At 40.4% G+C, this 19517-nt stretch overlaps 2 protein-coding genes across 6 annotated transcripts in view; one reads left to right on the top strand and one right to left on the bottom strand.

Annotated features, from left to right (window-relative positions):
- The window catches only part of RFTN2 (raftlin family member 2), a 30643-nt gene extending 22507 nt beyond the window's left edge, over positions 1-8136 (top strand). For all 3 annotated transcript variants that reach the window (XM_023930775.2, XM_086897208.1, XM_086897209.1), the window contains one exon: positions 4101-8136. In XM_023930775.2, coding sequence (XP_023786543.2) covers positions 4101-4370 — 270 coding nt within the window. In that variant the 3' untranslated portion in view covers positions 4371-8136. The remainder of the gene's footprint in view (positions 1-4100) is intronic.
- Positions 8137-8839: 703 nt separating this feature from the next.
- MOB4 (MOB family member 4, phocein) lies at positions 8840-19517 on the bottom strand. 3 transcript variants are annotated; one of them, XM_086897285.1, is made up of 8 exons: positions 18808-19517; positions 16724-16786; positions 16177-16277; positions 14809-14851; positions 14497-14583; positions 12881-12960; positions 12033-12144; positions 8840-11187 (listed from the first exon to the last, which is right to left on the bottom strand). In XM_086897285.1, the coding sequence occupies exons 1-8, from the start codon at positions 18865-18867 to the stop codon at positions 11056-11058; spliced, it is 678 nt and encodes a 225-aa protein (XP_086753411.1). In that variant the 5' UTR covers positions 18868-19517; the 3' UTR covers positions 8840-11055. The 3 variants fall into 3 exon arrangements, with proteins under 3 accessions (XP_086753411.1, XP_086753412.1, XP_086753410.1); XM_086897286.1 differs by lacking the exon at positions 18808-19517 and adding an exon at positions 18351-18451; XM_086897284.1 differs by lacking the exon at positions 18808-19517 and adding an exon at positions 16998-17275.

Below are 19517 nucleotides of genomic sequence, written 5' to 3'. Positions count from 1 at the left end.
TTGCAGCTGGATCACATTATTTTTTTCCTCAGCTGTTATTTTTTAAACCATGGAGAAAAGCATAAGCATGCTGAAAACCTGTTTTGTGCTAAGGAATTACTGTGTCTCAGGTGAATGAGGTTGGCTATGCTGTGTTTCCTTGGAAGTCTTTAGGAAGTCTTAAAAGTTCCTATCAAAATCCTGCATCTCTTGTATGTGAAACAGAAAACCATTTTGACCTTCAAAACATCTACTTCCATATTTTTAGAAGAAAGGAGTATTAAGATGTTCTGCTGTAATCTGCAGGTTACCAGGGTGAAGGGCTGTTGTTGCACGAAAATGTGTGACAGAGATAGAAGCTTTGAAATTCCTGCAGCTGAACCTCAACAAGTCCTTGTCTGTTTTGAGTGGAGCTCCCACTGCAGCAGTGTTTGTATCAAGTGCTTTGAGGATTAAGTGACCGACAGTCTACACATTCTGCTCAAAGTCCAGTGTCACAACAGTTACTGCACCTGCACAGTACTGCAATAAATCCTGCTGTGCCCAGAGAGGGGTGAACTCTTGGTGGGCTTTTCTTTGCCTGGTCTTTTCATATACTGTGATGGGTTTCCATTTTTGGTTCTTTCTGGTTTTCAGTGTCTGGTCTTTATTCAACATGTCTTTCCTGTGATAATCCTAAGCAGCTAGAAAAACAATAAATGTTTTCACTCACGTCTAGCAGAGGAGCAGGAACTTAACAAACTAAACTCATTCATGGCATGTAATTATATGGCAGTAATACCTAGCTGCTTCTTTCTCTATTTTTATGAATACTTCTGTAAGTCTCTAAATTTCTTGCATTTGTATTTTATCTTTCTCTGTGTTTTCTACTGTCTGTTCGGAGTGTTGCCATCATCTGTGTTTTCCTTTGTTTAGTGTTTCTAAAATATTCTCTTCCTTTTTTTGTTCTTCTCCAGGCTTCTGCTTATCTACAGCCTAACTTCCTTCTAACTGTGTCCCCTGATAATTAGTACTTCCATGCCTGGAAGAACTTGCCTTCAACATGCACAGTTCAAGTTCTGTTTTATTGTTTTTGTCTCTGCCGCTGTCTCAGTTCCCAGATAGCTCCTGTACACTATGATTAATTTCTTCATTGGAGCTTTTGGTTTTTTGCTCTTCAGTGTTCTGTGCAGTCTGCTTTCCCAGTGTCTTAATCCCTTTCCATTCATATCCTCTTCTAAATCAGAGGAAATTTTTCCCTCTGTATCAAAAGCACCTCCAGCTTTTATCTTTAAAACTTTCTGACTTCTCTCAAATGTCTTACTGTGTAGCCTTTACTTTTTTTCCCAATACATTTCTGAAAGTATGATTTGGACCACTATTTTTGATAGCAACATTGTAAAAACATAAAGCAATATCATGTCAGTCATAAAATAATGCTTTTCCTGATATAATAAGGGCAGGAACTTCTGATATTTTTCCCTTGGTAAGGCATAAAGTTACTTCTAACTATGTCTCTTAAAAGGCAGCATAACTGTATGTCACAAGTTGAATTCTGCGAAGAGATGTAATACAAACCAGTTCTGTAAAAACATTCAGTCTGGGGAACTGATGAATCTTTGAGACACGGCGTAAATTAAAACTAGGAAGCACTTTTTAAATTCTTCCACCCTGTTGTGGGGTGATGAGCAGCCTTGGGTTATACAAATAAAATGTGGTTTGTAGTTGTTTTATTTTCTTGGAATGGAAGACATTTGACTTAAGCATTAAGTATACTCAAAGTAAACAAGAAATAGCTGATTTACAGCCATTTACATTGGGATTTCTATTTGAAATCTGAACAAAATGGGCTTTTTCAGTACCACTGGATGTTTGCTTCTCTACCAGGAAATTTCAGTATGCTGAGGTAATTTGCTTGGGATAAATAGGTAACTGGGGCTGAAGCTGAAACATTTAGCAGAGTTCCATTTTCCTTCTGTTTTGCCAATTACGTTGGTTTTCCCCATATTTTTTTTATTTTTTTTTTAAATACTTTTACTGCTTTTTTACCAAAATGTTTGCTAGCTCTAGGTACATTAAGTACCTGGATTTTAGGTGTAAAACAAGCTATTGAAATTTGAAAGCATTCTCTTTTGCACTAGAAACTTCAATGTTTGGAGGGGGGCGTTGAGGTTTTTTATTTTGGTGGGTTTGTTTTTGTGGAGTTTTTTTGTTTTTTGTAACTTCAGTTTAAAATATCCCATGGACACTGATGACACAGCTGTACAACTTTATCAAACTGTTGCAAACATTTTTATAAAAACATTTAATTCTTTGTATATTGTTGGTCATGGCATCTTCCTTTTCATTTGTACTGTATATCTGTTCACGGATATTCATATTACATGAAAACTGGTGTTAAAAAAAATTCACGTTCATGGTTTAGGGTATTTTTGAAACACAGAAATAATTCAGGTACCTAAAGTTTAAGTTAGAAAAAAGACTGCATCACAATTTAGTATTATTTAAGTATACACTGAGCATGTTTGCAACTCAGATACCTTAAGAAAAATGCTGCAAACAGGGCTCTGTCATTACTGAAATAAGAAAGCAGCCTCATCCAGGCCTTCTCATCACTTAGCTATCAAGTCCTGGTCACATCACTTTCCAGTTCCCCACAGTGCAGCAGGGTCTGGCTGTGGAAGCAAATGTGCTCCTTAGGTATGTCCAGCTGTTGGACCTCTGTGACTTCCATTCTGGAAAATTGCACAGGATATAGGGTGCTTTCTGTACTCAGAATAATTTTATTTATTGTTTTTATTGAATTTAGCATTGCCATTTCTAAAGCAAGTTTTGCTTCAGTAAGAATTGAAGGGAACCCTCCATTACTTGGTCTCTTAATCTCACAAGGTCTCTGAGGATGATGGAGTATGTTATATCCTCATAGCTCATCTCTCTGCCTTCCTGTATATTTGTGGGGTGGGTGGTGTGTTATGGCCTGGCTTATGATTTATGTGATAATACAAAAGCTTCTTGGGTTACATGGGCTGTACAGTCTCAGTGGACTTTGTCACATACCATTTGCTTTTCTAAGAAAATGTTCAGAGGATGAGTTGCAAGATTGAACCATGCAGTGCTTGAGGGGATTGGTTTTTTCTTCTCTCTTTTTCTTTATTTCCCTTAACCAGACTTTTCTGTCCTCTTACTGTGGCATCCAGGCAAAACTTATTTCCTTCTATTTCTCCTGAGGCAATGTTGTTTCCCCTTGTGTAATTTCCCAATGTCCCCAGTAACAGCTCTCCTGAATATGTTTCCTTTAGCCACTTGGGCCATTGTTTTTACTGTTTGAAAGGAATTTGAGACAAAGCTTAGCAATGTACAGAAGGGGGGACACAAACTTGCCAAAACATAGTAAAGTTTGTGGAGGACTTTTTTTTTTAAGTGTCTGCACTGTGTCTTTCATGCACTGAAATGCAGCTCTGTGGTGAGGCTGGATTCCCTCTTAGCTACATGGGCTCCTTCTGTGGGCAGGGCTGTGTCCCCTGGCAAACATCTCCTGGTGTAGGTGTGCTGGTGCTGAGAGCAGGGCCTCCAGGGAGGTGGCTCAGGGCACTCCTGCTGTGCTGACCCTGCTCCTCTGTGTGGCTCAATGCACTGACATTGTCTCTGGAGGTGACATCACATGATGATGTGCATCATCACAGATCTCAGTAACTCAGGTAGCTCCTGATGCTGAACTGAGATAAACCTTTTATTTATTGTTGTGCCCCAGAGAACCCTTAGCATAGTCTGATAGGTCCATTGTTTACAGAAATCACAATCTGTTTACTTTTCTTTTTGACATTGGCAACCATCACTTCAACAGGGGGGACACCAGGCAGTCCCAATACTAATGTCAGACTGCATTTAGACTGAGCTCCTCCTGTGCAAGGACTCTGAAGATCCCATTTCAAATGTCTATATAGAGCAGCCACTGACTTCTATCTGCATAGATTTACCATGGGAATTGTAATTGCCTCCTCAGATAATGGCACATTTATCGAGAATTGCACTCGGTGTAAAATGCAGCTACACTAAATTACTCCATGAGTCATTGCAAAGTGTTTGGCTGGATTGTGTTTCCCCTAAGTAAGCTAACATTTCAACATCCTCTTGTTTTTCAGAGGAAATCATTAAGACAAGTGACTGGGGAAGAAAAAGGCAGAGTGTCCAGCAGAAGTGTTGGATCAGACACAGCTACTTCTTGCCCTGTAGAAACTGGGCAAACACCTGATGAGTTTCACCTATCTCCTTCTAAACAATGTTGGATCAAGGAGGGATCCTCCCCTTATAGAGGCTTTCCAGGATTCAGTAGCAGTGATGGAGTATTAAGGGAACTGGATGATGGACAATTTGACCAGGAAGATGGAGTCACTCAGGTCACGTGTATGTGAAAAGTAAGTAACTGCATCAAATGGACATGTACATAAATCACACAAATGGATTTTTTTTTATTAAATTACACTACTTTAAATGCATTGGTATAATCCTATGACTCTTCCCAAAGTCCTTTTGTATTTTTGTCATTTTCCATGTTGTGTTAATCCTACTGTAGTAATAATACTACTGCAAAATAATTTGGTTTTCTGTCTGTCTTTAGTAGTATAATTACATGACTTGGGTGCTCTGCTAACTTGTTAATGCTTTTGACAAGCAAGGAAACAAAAGCTGCAAAACAGTGACAGTTTGAATTATGTGAGAGAGAAAGGAATGAGGATGTTTAGAATTTTCCACAAGCTGGAGGAATGTTTCTGGGTTTGTTTGGTTGTTTTGTTGTTCGGGGTTTTTAAGGATGTTGTAAATATTGGTGTGGAAAAATGAACTGTCTGGCTGTTGTTAAGTTTTAATGTAATTTTCACTTTATTTACCTTGTGTAAGTTCAAAAGCCTAGAGAAATGTCAAGTCTTACACTAGAGTGTTAATATTTTAAGCTGCATTCAGACTTGGTATTGACAGAAAAACTCAGGAGGCTGTAGGTAGGTAACTTGCTCCTAGAAAACAACTTCACCTATGCAGTTTTCACAGGGTTCCCTGTACATGTAAGCCAGGAGCTTATAGCTTGTATTATAATGATGTGCTCATAATATTCTTATGAGTGGAAATTAAAAACTGCTCATCCCCTGAAAGATAACTTGCAGTCTGCAAACAAGTAGTTTGAGAAGTCCCCTAGGAAGCATTGAGAGCAGTGTGCACAGTGATGCTGCTAATGCATAGGAGGAGGATGTAGGCTAAACTTCATAGACAGTATTAGATGGATATATATATAAAAATGTCTCAGCTAAATGTATCTCACACTGGATAAAGTGTATTGAGCTGCATTAAATACCAGACTTGATGTTCAGAGGAATGAATCAAGTTGCTGTGCTTCCATCCTTGCTATGGGGAGGAGCTGCTTGCATTAAGGGAGGTTAATGCTGGCAAGGTTTTGTGGGGAGAGAAGCAAATGGCAATTGCTTTTGTGCTGCTGTCTGGAAACTGTTCTACAGAGAAGCCAAATAAAAATGCATCCACAGAAGGTAAATGTGATTATAACTACAATGTGCATTTTTAATTTAGTTCTAAAAGAAAGAAAAAAATTAAAAATGCTCGTCATATTTAAACTAGTGCAAAATAATTCAGTCAAAATAAGTCAGAACACAACTGACCAAATGCATTCATAACATGTTTGCAGTGCAGCACACACATCACCCAGGGATTTTGGTACCTGTCTTTGTGTGCTGTGCTGCAAACATAGATGTCATTAATCATTTACCTACAACACCCCATTCCCCATGGATGGCATCCCTCCAGCTGCTATGGGACTCTGCCTAATCCACACTGGTAGATGCTGGCACTAAATGCAGTGGGCAGATTAATGCAGTGACGGGAACACCAACAATTAACTCCAAATAAGCACCCCAGGAGATGGCCAGGATAGTGGGGGTTCTGCTGCAGTCTCAGAGCTGTGCAGAAGGAACATGGGCAGTAGCTACTTATTTCAGTAAGTAAAACTAATTAATGCAGGAAAAACATTTAATTTTACAGGGCAGGTGGAAGGGGGAAAAGCCTTTCTACTGAAATAATTAGCATAGGAGGAGCTTGAAATAATAATGCTTTGGAGCTGCTTCCTGATTTACTTATGAAATTCTTACTGATAGACTTGTTTATTTTTTATTTGGAAGAGCAACTCTTAACTGTAGCAGGTTGAGGGCTTTTCTTCCAAAAAGATCTACAGCTCTGGAGATTTAGCTTCAACTTTCTTTTTCACAGTGGATGCTGTGGGAAGTGATGGGAGGACCTTCAATAGGAGGTACAGTAAGAAACCCCTTCTGGCAAAGGCTCTTCTCCCAGCTTTCCCAGCAGCATCCTGAGGTCAGGGATGTGGGGCATGAGCCTTGTGTCCATTCTCTGCCTGGGGGTGTTGTGGGGAGCACAATCTCTGCTGCCGGGGAGAGTGCTGGGCTGGCTGTCACTGCAGAGCCTGCCCCAAGTGCTGCTTCCTCTTGTGGCACTTCTTGGGGAGCACTGGTCATGGTCACAGGCAGCAGGGGTCTCCTCCATGGGACACAGATGGGGAAGAAATATGAAAATACAAGTAACAGTGATCTCTGGCAGAAAGCCAGCTAACTCTAGCATATTAAAAATGGAGTAACATCTGGGCTCTTATAACCTGGAATATGTTGCTCTACTTCTAGAAGTTTTGGGGGTTTTTTTGAGTTCTCCAAAACTTGTGTATGTTTAATTTTAACCACTGGTCATGTTCCATACAAGTCAAATCTGTAAAATGGGCAAAAATTGGTCCAAAATTCCAGTTCTGAATATTTCAAGTTAGAGGTTTTAAAGGATATCAAAGAAATAACCTTTTACAAAGCAAGATCCTTGCTTAAGATAGTTAACATTAGTGAATCCTTAACAAAACCTGAGCTGTAAGTATTTAAGTAAGTTACAAAGTATAAAGTTGTAAATTTAATCCAGTTACTCTTTCTAGAATGCATTAATTGGATAAAAATTACATAACTTTTAACTGAGATCTTTCCATATGAACTGCTGAAAAGTGCCTATAATTCAAATAAAATAATATCTCTCTTAAAAGAAATATTCTCCTTACAGTTATTGGGATGTACACAAGAGAGACTGTTTTGGAACTAGGGTGGAAATTATGTCCTGCATATCCATAGGTACACTAGAATATCATCACTTAGTAAGAAAGGCTTTTTAAAAAATGAAATAAAGTCATTCTTTTTCAGTAACCCTGTTTTAACTGTTCTTTAGTCCTTCTTCATGAATCTCACAGGTGTTGACAATGCTGCAAACCTCTGAATTTCTTTGTCTTTTCAATGCAGTGTAACTGTGCTAAATTGTTTCCTCTGAACCTACTCAGCAATTCCTGGATTGTTAAGGACAGCTGGGTTTTTTAATGTCATTTGTCTCAATAGTATCAAAGTTGGCTGTGCTGCAGAATTATTCATCTGAATTGTTTGCTTTTGGCAGTCAGGGCAAGTTGGTTGCTCAGCCTGTGTGAAGACAATGCAAGAATTATCTGACTTCATGCACTTGACCACTCATCTTCCTAAGGCTTGGATGCTGAAGCTGAAAAAAATGAAAATGCTTCTGAAACAAATTTTGGAAAATCTTCTGGTTTTTTCCTTGTAGTAAAAAATTTCTGAAAGACAACTCTATCTATCTTGGATGAGTGAAAAAGGGAGGATGCATTTTGGGTATAGATTTGATTTCAGATCCTCATCATCTGTCTGGCAGAAACCAGAGCATTAAGGTTTGCCTTTACTGGTGTGGTGACCAGCACTGTCCAATAAGTAAAGCAGCTTTGTAAATCAGAAGAATTCTCTGAAAAAAATAGTAAGTACACTTTTTGTAGTCAATAACAAGACTTCAGCCAGGAGCCTGGGTGTTTGAAATGTAGTAGGGAAACCCCTTTCCTAATTGTGACAACAGAAATGCTCTGCAGCTATTAGAAAGAAGGTAGCCAATAGTGTTCATGAACTTCTGCAAAAGACTGTTTATACTTTCTGATGCTTAAATTGTTTGGAGAGGAAATAGTTTTCTAATGTTTACAAACAGGAAGAAACTGTCCACAGTTAAATATTTTGTACTTGGCTTATAACTGTCAGAACAGTTTATTTACATACCTGGCTAACTGCAATAAATGGCTGCTTCACTTGATTCTGGTCTGTAAAATTCTTTTTGTGTAGGTTCAAATCTTTTCTATAGTTCATATAGAAAGGTTCTCACCATTAGAAGTACTCACCAAATCTGTTAGCAGGTTATGATGTTTGTCTTGCTTTGACATTAACTGGGTTAGATCAATGTATACCTTGTGTCTAGCTAAAATTATCTTCTTGCAGTCTTGTCTGAACAGCAAAGCCTGATAGAGCTAATGCCATCTAGTAAAAGCTCATTAGATTTTCCCTGTTCTTAGTATATTCATATTTTGAAGGCAAAAAATGGAGATTGCTGTCTTGGCAGTTCCCTGTGGCTTAATACCGTAGCTCGTGTGCCGGAAGATGTGCTAAGCCAAGGGTGAGGAAAAACCCCAGTGACGAAGGAAGTAATTTGACAGTGAGTCTTTCTTACAGCCTTTGTGTGTGTGAAATGCAGTCATAAATGTGCTTATTCTGTATCTAGAGGACCTCTTCCAGACCTCCCATATTTTAACTGTGGAATCAGCATGTTCTGATTTGAGGGGTGTATAAATTTAAGGTCTGACTTGTAAGTTCCTAATGAGTGTTTTATTTCTCTGCTTCGGAAAAAAGAAAGACGACTTGAGCACATCTTGTAGCAGAGATGGGGGAGCACCCAAGGGTCTGTTGGGAACAGTTGTTGTGTTCTCAGACAACATGAAAAAAGAGAATAACTTGTCAAAATATAGTGGTATGGATAAAGAAACAGTTTAATTTTATCCTTTTTTTACAATATAATTCAAAGACAGTCTCAGTTTCCCTAAGATGTAAAGTCTAAATTAAACCTCTTAATATTTATTAGACAAATCAATGGTTTGCTTAGTCTAACTGAAGTTTTATGGTACCATCCAGGCACATGTGTGTACACAGTACTCATGTAAACAATAGCAAGGGAAAATACAAGCAGTGTCTCACTTAGGCCTTATATAAAATCAGCTTAGTATAGCAAGTCAACTTTACAGTGCAAATCTGAATGAGAATAAACAGGATTCAAACTTCCAGAGTTTTGTTTTGAAGTTAAACTCTTAAAGCATAAGAGGAAGAGGTTTAAAATTTTAATGCAGTCCTGAGCACCACATAATTTTCTTCAATTTTGTAGAGGAAACATAATTAGCAACACCAGTCCCATGTTTTTGCCTGTCCCAGTCACCACGGCCAATATACATGTGCAGAGTGACTGTACAAAGGAGCCACACCATGGATGGTCCTAGAGCAGACAGCAATGAGCTAAATACATTTTACTATCTCCAGAAAATATCCTACCTGCAGTACAAACTCCAAGGTATCTATCAAAATCAGGTAACCTGGTCTATACAAGGCAAGTTACAGCTAAGTGTATAGACAGTAACTAAAGCTACTTCACTCTGACAACATCTCATGCAATTACCCTGCTGACAGTTAAATACAATGATAAACATGAGACAAGAAGCTGCTGAAGAGCACAGCTGTTGCAGTACTTAAGCTCAGTCTCTCAATTTTCTCATTGTTTATATTCCCTTTACATCCAGGTGGTAACAGTTGCTTGAGGTGTGCTTGATTCATATGAAGAAAAATAGAATTTAAGGCATGTTTAGTATATTATGAAAAAACACTTAGTAAAAATATGTGGACTCCCTTCTTTCCATGTAAATATAATGTAGAAAATAAAGTGTAAATTACTGAAACTAGCTGAGCTAGCCCATTCTGACCTGGTGAAAGAAATAGAGGGCTCCTGTCAACCTCAGAGAAACAAGCTAACTCCATAAACAGCAAAGCAAAATTCACTCCAGAACACTGCTACTGCTTTTAGACCCTGCATTCATGTACACTTAGCGGTATTTCTCTTATATGCATCTCTAAAACATTTAATTCTATCCTTCTAGACAAAACACAATTAAGCAGCACTCATGGAAATTGTCAGTTATTGCAAATCTGCAAACACGACTTGTAATAGACACCTGATAGGGAACCAGAAGCATGAATCCAAATCTTCCTGTCAATGTGGTTAAGGTAATGAAGAGAAACAAATCTATGTTGAAAACATAATTAACTCTTGCAAAGAATCGGCTCTGATATTTCAGGTACTTAGCATGTTTTGACTAGGAATACAAGCAGAGACTGTGCCAGTGTGTTATGTAGTGTAATATGAACAGCTGAGGTATAATCTGTAAGCAGTTGCCATAAATATGCACAAGTATTCTTTAGAGAGGTTGTGGGCTGGAGAACAGCAGAAGTCTGCCTTAACAGGACAGCACCTGTCCCCTGCTGTACACAAACCTCTACTGCTGACAAAGAAAGTCCAGAAAGTGTGTTAGATATATATCAAGAATATATATGTTCAATACCATAGTGAAATTATCCTTTTGGTTAATACTATAGATCCTGTTAGTATTTGGATATACACATACAGCAATATGCACATCCAGAAGTAAATCTTCAAAAGCCATTTTAAAAAAATAAAAGGTAAATTAGGAATAAGCTACATTGCAAGAAGCTTCCTGCAGGTTTATATATTTAAGGTAATAATTTTTGAACTAAGACTTAATATAGCTACTGCATTACAAAATGGCTTGCTGTGAAATTGTAATCTCACTTTTTGCCCACCCAGTCAGACACATCTCGGGATTGTGATTCAATGATTGTTTAGCAGCATTTTTAGAGAACTGTAAATTCTTTTATTAACAGGCATTATAAACAGATACTACTAGTTTTATTTAAAAACCATGAGTGCCACATTGATGAATATACAGCTTATGAATAACTTAGAAGTATTTCCCATATTAAAAGGCAATGCACACAGCATACAAAAAGTATACTAAACAAAGCTATGAGGATACGTGATTGAAGTGTCTAAAGTGATATATACAGTACATAATTAATGTTTTGTTTATATTCAGTACAGGATTCTGTACTGCTCTTCCCATTATGCCTCACTTTCCCCTGACACTGAATTTTGCACTTCTTCTTCCAAAATTGGTACAATCAGGTTATCCTTGGACATCAGGTTATACTTCATCACAAACTTAGTGAACCGGTGACACAAGAAAGTTTCATTCTGGAGGTGAAAAGAAGGGGAAAAAACAATATGCACAGAAGGATTATTTTAAACCATTGTGAGGAACATGCTTAACAGAAAGCCTGCTTCTACCTAATTGTCTCGTTAGATTTACAGGTCTAGTCATGCTTAAATAGTAAATTTATACTGCTTCTTTTGTGTCTTTACTGGTTGCTTATAGTTACTCCAAATACTAAGAAACCTACTGAAATTGAGGCTTCAGTCACAGCTCAATTTAACAGCACTTAGTGTGTATAGGAGGAATTTCAGAACCATAGTTTTAAATATATAAATATCTTCTTGTCTATTTCCAACACAACAGGGTACAGTCACTTGATAGGTGTTCCAGAAACCTTAAGTGGGATTTGGCAGAGGTTTCTTTTTATATTTAGCTGTACCTCTTATCTCCTTTCTATCAATTAATTTCTACTTTCCCATCTAAAAAAAAAAAGGTTACTGGTGATGCACAAGTTGCCCTTAATTACTCTGATCCTTTACAGTTACACAATTATAATTACTTAACTGTTGTTCAACATGCCAACAAGAAATACACAGATGTAAGCAATACTAACTGCACTCAGAGCTTGAATACATTCAGGATTCTTAAATAAAAGATGAATTTTAGCTGTCTGTAAAATAAAATCAAATTCTGGATTTTTATCTAAATTAAGGGAAACCATAACTGAGTACACTCATCACATAAATGAATTTTCATGTGTATATGTAAGTATAAAAGCTTTTCAGTTCTTTATCTTCTAATAGGACTAAAACATTTTATACAACTCCATCACAGTTGTAACTTCAGTAAACGCCCTGCTTTCAACATGTAATTTCAAACTACTTACTTCATATTCATCAAATATCTGCCGGTGATGAAAATAAGCGTGTGAAAATATTCTGTAAATCCTTCGGCACACTGATCCTAATTTGGCTACAGAGGATTCCTTTATGCTAACCCTGTAAGCAGCAGGAGAAAGGTTACACAACTGCTCTAATGAAATGACTACTGCGATGTGTTGACATAAATTTTGATTTCTAAAACTATTCTGTGTAATTGCATATGAAATTTAGACTTGATGCAAGCTCCATATTTACAAATTGTACTCTAACTACAAAAAAAAGTTCTGCCTGTAGTAATCATAATTAATTATTCTGGTAATGGCTGGATTTCTGGTTTCTAGGGTTTATGGGCAAAGAAAAAAACTTCCAGTTGCACCTCCTTGTTTATACTGAATTCATAGATAAGCACAATTTTGACTTCTGCAGGGAGTTTTCTCTGATGTGACCTGCCCATTCAGTAGCCTGTCTCTTGTCTTCTGTGATTGCCATGTCCCACAGTAGGTTGGTGTTGGCTTCTGCAGGATCTTTGTGCTGTCTGTTGAAGGCCTTTAAGGTACAGCATCTGTCCAAAGGCATTCCTCCTGTTTCAGTGGGCACTGAATGGAGACCCTGTACCACTAACAGATATTGCTTATCCAGTTTTTACCTAAAAAGCATCCCTTAGCTCAAATAAATGGCAAACTATTTGAATAAGCCAGAATTCTTCCTTGGCTTTCAAGTGGCAATAGGCCTCCCAAGAGATCTTTGATAGTATGAATAGTAGTCCATGAAAAATGCATTACACCTCTCCCTGGGCTTTGTCACTGTCTTAAGCTCCAACCTCCTCCCTCTTCCCAAGAGAAAATATTTTTACCTGCTGGGGAAATATTTATTGCTATTCAGAAGACATGCAGCTCCATCAAGTGTGTGCCTGGTGTAGTCTATAGCAGGACACTACAGAAACAGACAGTGAGTGAGCACATGCATCACATTGTCAGAACTTATTTAAAATCAAACATTTTATTGTATTTCCTGATGCTTGCAACTTCACTCATCATTTTTATTCCCAGAAGTTTCATGTAGCTTGTCTAAAGGTCTAACTACATTTCCTCCTTAAATGAGTAATTTCTTTTCTCCACTTCACAACCTATGTAAATTATTTCAAGAAAAAAAGTTACTATGGCAATGCCATTATGCACATGAATAGTGAAATTTATGCCTCTCCTTGAGCAAAGCTCAACAAAAATACATGCTAGGAGTACACTAAAAGCAAAGATGATTGTTACCTCACAGTTCATTTGTTTCCCACACAGTCAAGTTGCCAGACTTGCTCTTTTACAGGCTCTGAAACCAAACCTGCACCTTAATCTATCAGTGTTTTTTACTCTGGCAAAGAAAACTAAACTCATACATGTAACTAAGTGTGTAACAAGCCATCCCTGGCTCTGCAATCAAATACATCTAAAGGAAGAAAGTAAAGGTGAACTGAGGCAGACTGAGAGAAGGAATGTCTGTCCATTGTCCATCCACCAATTTCAGGAAAAAGACTTGTCAGTTGTACATTTCTCTCAGCAGTTCAGGCTTCCATCACCCCTATCTGACCATGAGTTGGTAGCTACTGCCACAGAAAACAAGAGATGAATGCCACATGCTCAAAGATAAAAAGAAGCCTGAAGTTCTCCAGTCTAGCTGAGGACAACACTACCAAACATGCCAAGATGCTGAGTAGGGATAGGGGTTAAAGGAGGGAGTGGGAAGTTGGCTAAATCAAAATATCTCAGGAAAGTAAAGGCAGAACAAAACAAGAAAAAAAATCTTACAGGACAGAAAAGGTAAGGTTAAAAAACCCCAATACCTTATTCTGGAAGGTGAAATACAAAGATTAATATGACAAACTGCAATACCATCATAACCAAAAGCGACAAAGACTTTCTGAAAGCAAAAAAAAAAAGTATCAAGTGGTTCAACAGAGTAGCTGAACGAAGTTTAAACTAGCTGGACAAGGAGGAAGACGGGCTAATGGCATGCTGATAAACACACTTGACTAGAAGCATTTTTATGACTCTACCACCTTTTTGGATTAACTGCCCTAAGAATGAGCACATGCAGTCACATTTGGAGTGTCAGGCTTACACTGTGGACCAAGGCAAACATTTGACGATGACAGCCTATTCTCAGCATGGACTCTTCTATCAGTTAAACAAAGAGCTTTTCTCCACTGAGTTTCAGGCAGGCTCAACACCAACCCAGAGAGAAAATACTGCAAAGCTGCTAATACCTAAGGTAAAAAAGCAGTTCCTGTTACCTCATCCTGTTCCATCTGTAAAACACTACAGAGCAGCAAAGAAGAGTAGCTCAAGTGATATTCTTAACCCACATACGCTCTCAGTTTGACTAAGAAGCCACCTCTAACAGGCTCCCCATGAACATATGAACTGTGAAAAAAAATTCCTGCAACACTGGAGTCAGTTTTCCAAAATACATTCATACCTCTTTGGGAGTTTTATGAGCTGCACAAAGAAAAATCCACTGTTCAGTTGCTGTCATCTGAGTACATGTGTCAGGGTGACATTCACTCTGTTAAAGCAATTGTTTAGTTAAGAAAAAAACACAGCAGCAAAAGGAGCAGATCATTTCAAATTCCTTGCACTGTCCATCCCCCAAAAGATTTATTTGCCATAAGCCTTTAAAATCTTACAAAACCTCCAACCACTGCTTAGCCCTGTGTATATATATTTATAAGAATACTCTGCAATCTACACAAAAGTCTCCTCCCTGTATAAGTCTCAAGAGAATAATTACCTGAAGCTTGACAGCTAGTCCATTGAGCTCAAGGCAGAATTGTCTAAAAGAAATTGAACACAGCAGCATCAAAATCAGCTATTTGCTTCCCCACTGCAAGTATCTCATAAAAAGCAGGTTAGACATTCTGATCTTCATACCAGATTTTTCTTTACTCAGCTAAACAATTTATATTTTAATTCTTCAGTGGCAGCAGAGGCTGAGTTTAATATATCATTTAGTGGAAGTGTTTTAAGATACCAACTTTGTTATGAAAGATAGCACTATTTCATAAATAAAGATTAAAAAAAATTAAAAGAAGTCAAGAAAATTCATTTTAAAGTCTGTTAAGCTCATATTGCTGGATTGTTCCATCCTTCTAAGATGTACTTCAAATCAAAGTCCCACCTCAGCTCATTAACAGAGTGAGACCTCTGGAATACTGCTTTCACTGGAGTGTATCTGACAGTGTATTCTTGAACTTTACAGAATTCAGCCCTCCATCCTACAAGAAAATCTAAATAAATTTTCCAAAACTCACAAGTCATAGTGATAAGTCACTTTTACGAATCTAAAATTTCTTGGGAGGTATGTGAAAGGACAGGAGGAATTCTTAAAATATGACTTTGCAACTGTACGTAGATACTTTTTCCTTTCTTGAGGATTCCCTGTTGTCTATTGGAATTATTGCAGACCAGAGGAAAGAAAATGTGAGGCAAAAACCCAAGGTGTCTGAAGGTAGGAGGAGCTTAGAACTGTTCTTATTCCAGACTGTACTCAATAAAGTGAGAAGAGATGTTTATAAGAAAAATAAAAAATAAAAATCAGGACAAAGGGATTACTACATATGTACTAATAACAACACTACAAATGAAAAATACTTTAAGGCACAACCTTCCAAGGCTGAATGTATATATTATACTAAAATTAAAAAAGAAAAAAGAAATAAAATGGACAAAAAGGTTTGTTTCCATACAAGCAGAAAAATTACTGTAATACTCAGGTACTCTTGCTGTCCCTGCCTATTTGCTTGCAAGTTTCAGAAAAAGCACTGGGAACATCCAGAAATCATCCATAAATCACATTACTCTTTAGTGGAGATGAAGAGCTGGCAATACTATGAGAAAGTGTTAAGGAAATTCATGACTGTATCTTCATATTCAAGAAGTGAGGTACAAATATTTTCTTTAAAAAAACATTAAGATCAGAGCACTTTATAAATCTTCAGAAATAACATGGAATTAAAAAATAAAACCAATATTTAACAGTGGAAAAATCAAGTTTCACTTAAGTTAGTTTTGATTTGTCACATTAAGGTAGATTCACTACCAGCATCAATGAACAAAACTTAGAATCAAGACAGAATGTTGACAAAAGGTTGATTTTTACCTTAAATGTTCATACTTCCATACACCTTCATCCTGGCCTTCAGGTGGTTCAAGGATCTTATCAATGTTGGAACAATCTGCCCTTATGTTTTGTTGAATATACTGGGGGGTGAGTAGAAATAAAACTAAATCTTGTTGTAATTACAGTAAGACAGTATACTTAGAACATTGCATCTTGGAGGGGTTTCATTTTTACTTAAATGATTGACAGACTAAAAAGTTCAAAAGTAGATGGGCATGGTAAGGAAATTGGTATTAAAAATGCCAGATCTGAAAAATGCCTTTCTTCAATTACAACAGGTAAAAGAATGAGAAACCCCCACCACTTTCTTAAATCTGATTTGTTTAAACCAGATATGGGAACTGATGTTATTTCTACAAACAAAAGTAACTATTAATTTGTTCATATACATAGGTGCTTAGGAAATTCACTGCTGCACAGCAACACCCTAAGCAGATAAATATCAAGCCCTGTTCCATTTTATATACCAGAACACAAAACCTGGGAAACTGCACTCATTAACAACATTTCATGTAAGCAAGAATACCTGCTGGACAGCTAATGTACTATCCATTTCTTCAAAGGATTCATCAGGCCAGTTGTAGAAATCCTGTTTTGAAAAAAAGAAACTTTAATGCAATGTAACAAAACCAAAGGGGGAGGAAGAAAGGCGCACAGCCTACAATAAGCCTGAGCATGCAGGAAAATAGATGGAGTTGATACAATTCCAGGAAGCTGCATCTGAACAGAAGCAGCACTGAGTCCTGGCAGGAAGAGGGTGAGATGGGGTTTACACTCCCAGCACTGCAATAGCAGCATACCTTGAAAAGCTCTGCATGACTCGGCACACGAACACACCCTGCTGTAACACCCAGAGCCTGCATTTTTTACATTAAATACAGCACACAGCACCCACTGCAGGTGTTAGACCAGGTAGCAGTGGGGAAGAAGAGGTCTGTAGAGAGCAGCAGCATACACTGGTTATGAAACTAATACTCCCAATGGTGACACAGCAAGAAAAACACCTCTGACTTGAGATCACGCAACACCGTGCTGGCCCAACCTGGTACCACATTCCCACCTTACCCCTGGTAAGGTCATTATGCCTTAATTAATTCATCTGGATGCTTACCAACCTTGTTAATGATAAAGCCTTCCTGAAGTTTCACCTCAGAACCAGCTGCACCTGTGTTCTGCAGCAATCCACATGTGCTGCACTCACGATCATCACAACCATAGGCATTTTCTTACTATGCATTTTTCACATCTAAAATTTGGTGCTACTCCCTCATATCATGCAAAGATGCTGCACATCGGCTTGCTGATCCCAGTAGGTGCAGTGATTCAATGAAAATGTCCCAACTGCAGTGCTCAGCAATCTATTCCTGAGAGAGTAAGTCAGCTCTGGAAAATATACCTCAAGTGCATATCCACTGTTGAAATATTATTACCCAATTGTATTTGCAAACTGAATAGCTATACCGGTGCCATCCAAAATAAAACATTAAATATAGCCACACACAACAGAAAAACATCTCTATGGCGAGAAATTACCACAATTATAAACAAAACTCTTAAATCTACGTGGACTTCATAATATTTGACCAAACCCAGGTCTATGTCCAGCTGTTTTTCAGAATACTCCATATTTATCAAAGGCACACAACATTCCATCTCCTTCACATATTAAACATGCATAGAATGACCTGATTTACAGGATTGTGTAATAATTTTACCACTATGCTATGACAAAGAACAGGAGGAGACACGTGTCATACACTGCTCCTTTCCCACCCTGAGTTCTCCTCACAAAAGCAGAGGGGAAAGTCTCACATAAAGGTCTGACAGATCACCTCTCTGAAATAATCTAAAAAAATGCCATTTCCGTCATTGAAGCACGCCTTTTCCAGCTGACCGTGGAACTCCAGAAACAAATTAATTCAATTTTGATTAAGAGAAGCGATGTGACAGCAGCATTTTCTGGCTTGTAGTTACGTAAGGGAAAGATGATTTCCCTCTCGGATGGGCAGGCAGGTGCGGCCGCCCGGACGGTGCCGAGCTCCCACCCGGAGCCATGTGCGGGGCCATGAGCTCGCTCCCGGAGCGCGCTATCGGGGTTTCCACAGCAGCAGCAACGCCTGACAGTACCGGGGAGCCGCCCTGCCTGCACCAACCTGCGCAGCGCTCACGCCCGGCTGTCACAGGTGTTCTCCGGCCCGGCCGAGGCCCCGCGCTGCGGGACGCGGCCCCTCCCTCGGCCAAGCGGCTCCGACGCGAGCGCCGCTCCCAACCCGCAGCCGGGAAGCCCCGGCGGCGCTCGGCGCTCCCCCCGCCGCGGGGCCGCTGCCGCAGCGGCCTTTCCGCCGATCCCGCGGGGAAGGAGCCGCCGCCGTCCCCGGCCTGCTCTCCCGCGGCCACCGGGTCTCGGCCGCTGCCCCGCGCCCGGCCGCGGAAACAAAGCGATCCCCGCAGCGGGGCCGCCGCCGCCGCCCGCCCCAGCCCCGGTAGGCCCGGCGCGGCCCTCGGCGCCGCCCCGCTGGCCGTTGGGCCCCGGCGGCGGCGCTGCCCGTACCCGCCCGCCCGGAGGCCGCGGTGGGAGCGGCGGCGCTGGCGGCGACGGCGGCGACTCACCTGGGCCTTGGTGCCCGGGCGGTTCCGCCGGAGCACGGCCGTGCCCTCCGCCATGACCATAGCGACCGCGGCGCCCGGATGTGCCGCGGGGCCGCGCGGGGCGGGGCGGGGCGGGGCGGGAACAGCCGCGGGGCGGGGCGGAAGCCGGCCTGCGGAGGGAGGGGCGCAGCGCCCAGAACAGCCGGCGCGCGAGGCGGGGACGGGAACAGCTTATCGCGAGAGAAGTCGGGAGGCGGCGCGCGGGGGCGACCGTGAGGGAAGGAGGGGGCGAGGCCTCCCCGTCCCCTCTCCCATTCCTTGTCCCGCTCCAATTTCCTTCCCATTTCCTGCCCCTTCCCGCCTGCCTCAGCCCGGCCGCAGGGCAGCGCCGACGAGCCGTTCTCCGAGCGGCGCTGGAGGCCACGGGCTCTTCCCTGCGGGGCAGTGCCCTGTGGTCACTTGCGGGTCCCTCTAGCGTAGCAGAGCTTTGTGTTCCTGAGGGACAGCGCTGCCACTCCCCACACGCAGAGACGGGAGTGGCGAGTCCTGGGGCGGCCGCTCCCTGTTGCGCGGCGGGGCCGGTGTCGCAGCGAGTGACCCGGTTTGTGAGGGGAAGCCTCGCACGGGGATTGAGGGCCTGAGTTGATTGAGGGTTGTTGAGGAAATCCATCCTTCACATTTCATCCTGTTTCATCAGCATCCCCCCCGCCGTCCCCTGGCTGTGCATGCGC

This window comes from Cyanistes caeruleus, chromosome 7 (genome assembly GCF_971803275.1).
Source record: "Cyanistes caeruleus chromosome 7, bCyaCae1.hap1.1, whole genome shotgun sequence".
NCBI classification, from domain to species: Eukaryota; Metazoa; Chordata; class Aves; order Passeriformes; family Paridae; genus Cyanistes; species Cyanistes caeruleus.
Note: the sequence above shows the minus strand (reverse complement) of the source record. Positions and strands in the feature narration are given on the sequence as shown.

Coding starts and splice junctions, on each gene's coding strand:
- MOB4 (XM_086897284.1), bottom strand. CDS start 17,060: ATGCAGGCTCTGGGTGTTACAGCAGGGTGTGTTCGTGTGCCGAGTCAT. Junction 14,852..16,176: donor TGGAAGTATGAACATTTAAG/GTAAAAATCAAC, acceptor AATTTCTTTTAG/ACAATTCTGCCTTGAGCTCA. Junction 11,188..12,032: donor AGATATTTGATGAATATGAA/GTAAGTAGTTTG, acceptor TTTCACCTCCAG/AATGAAACTTTCTTGTGTCA.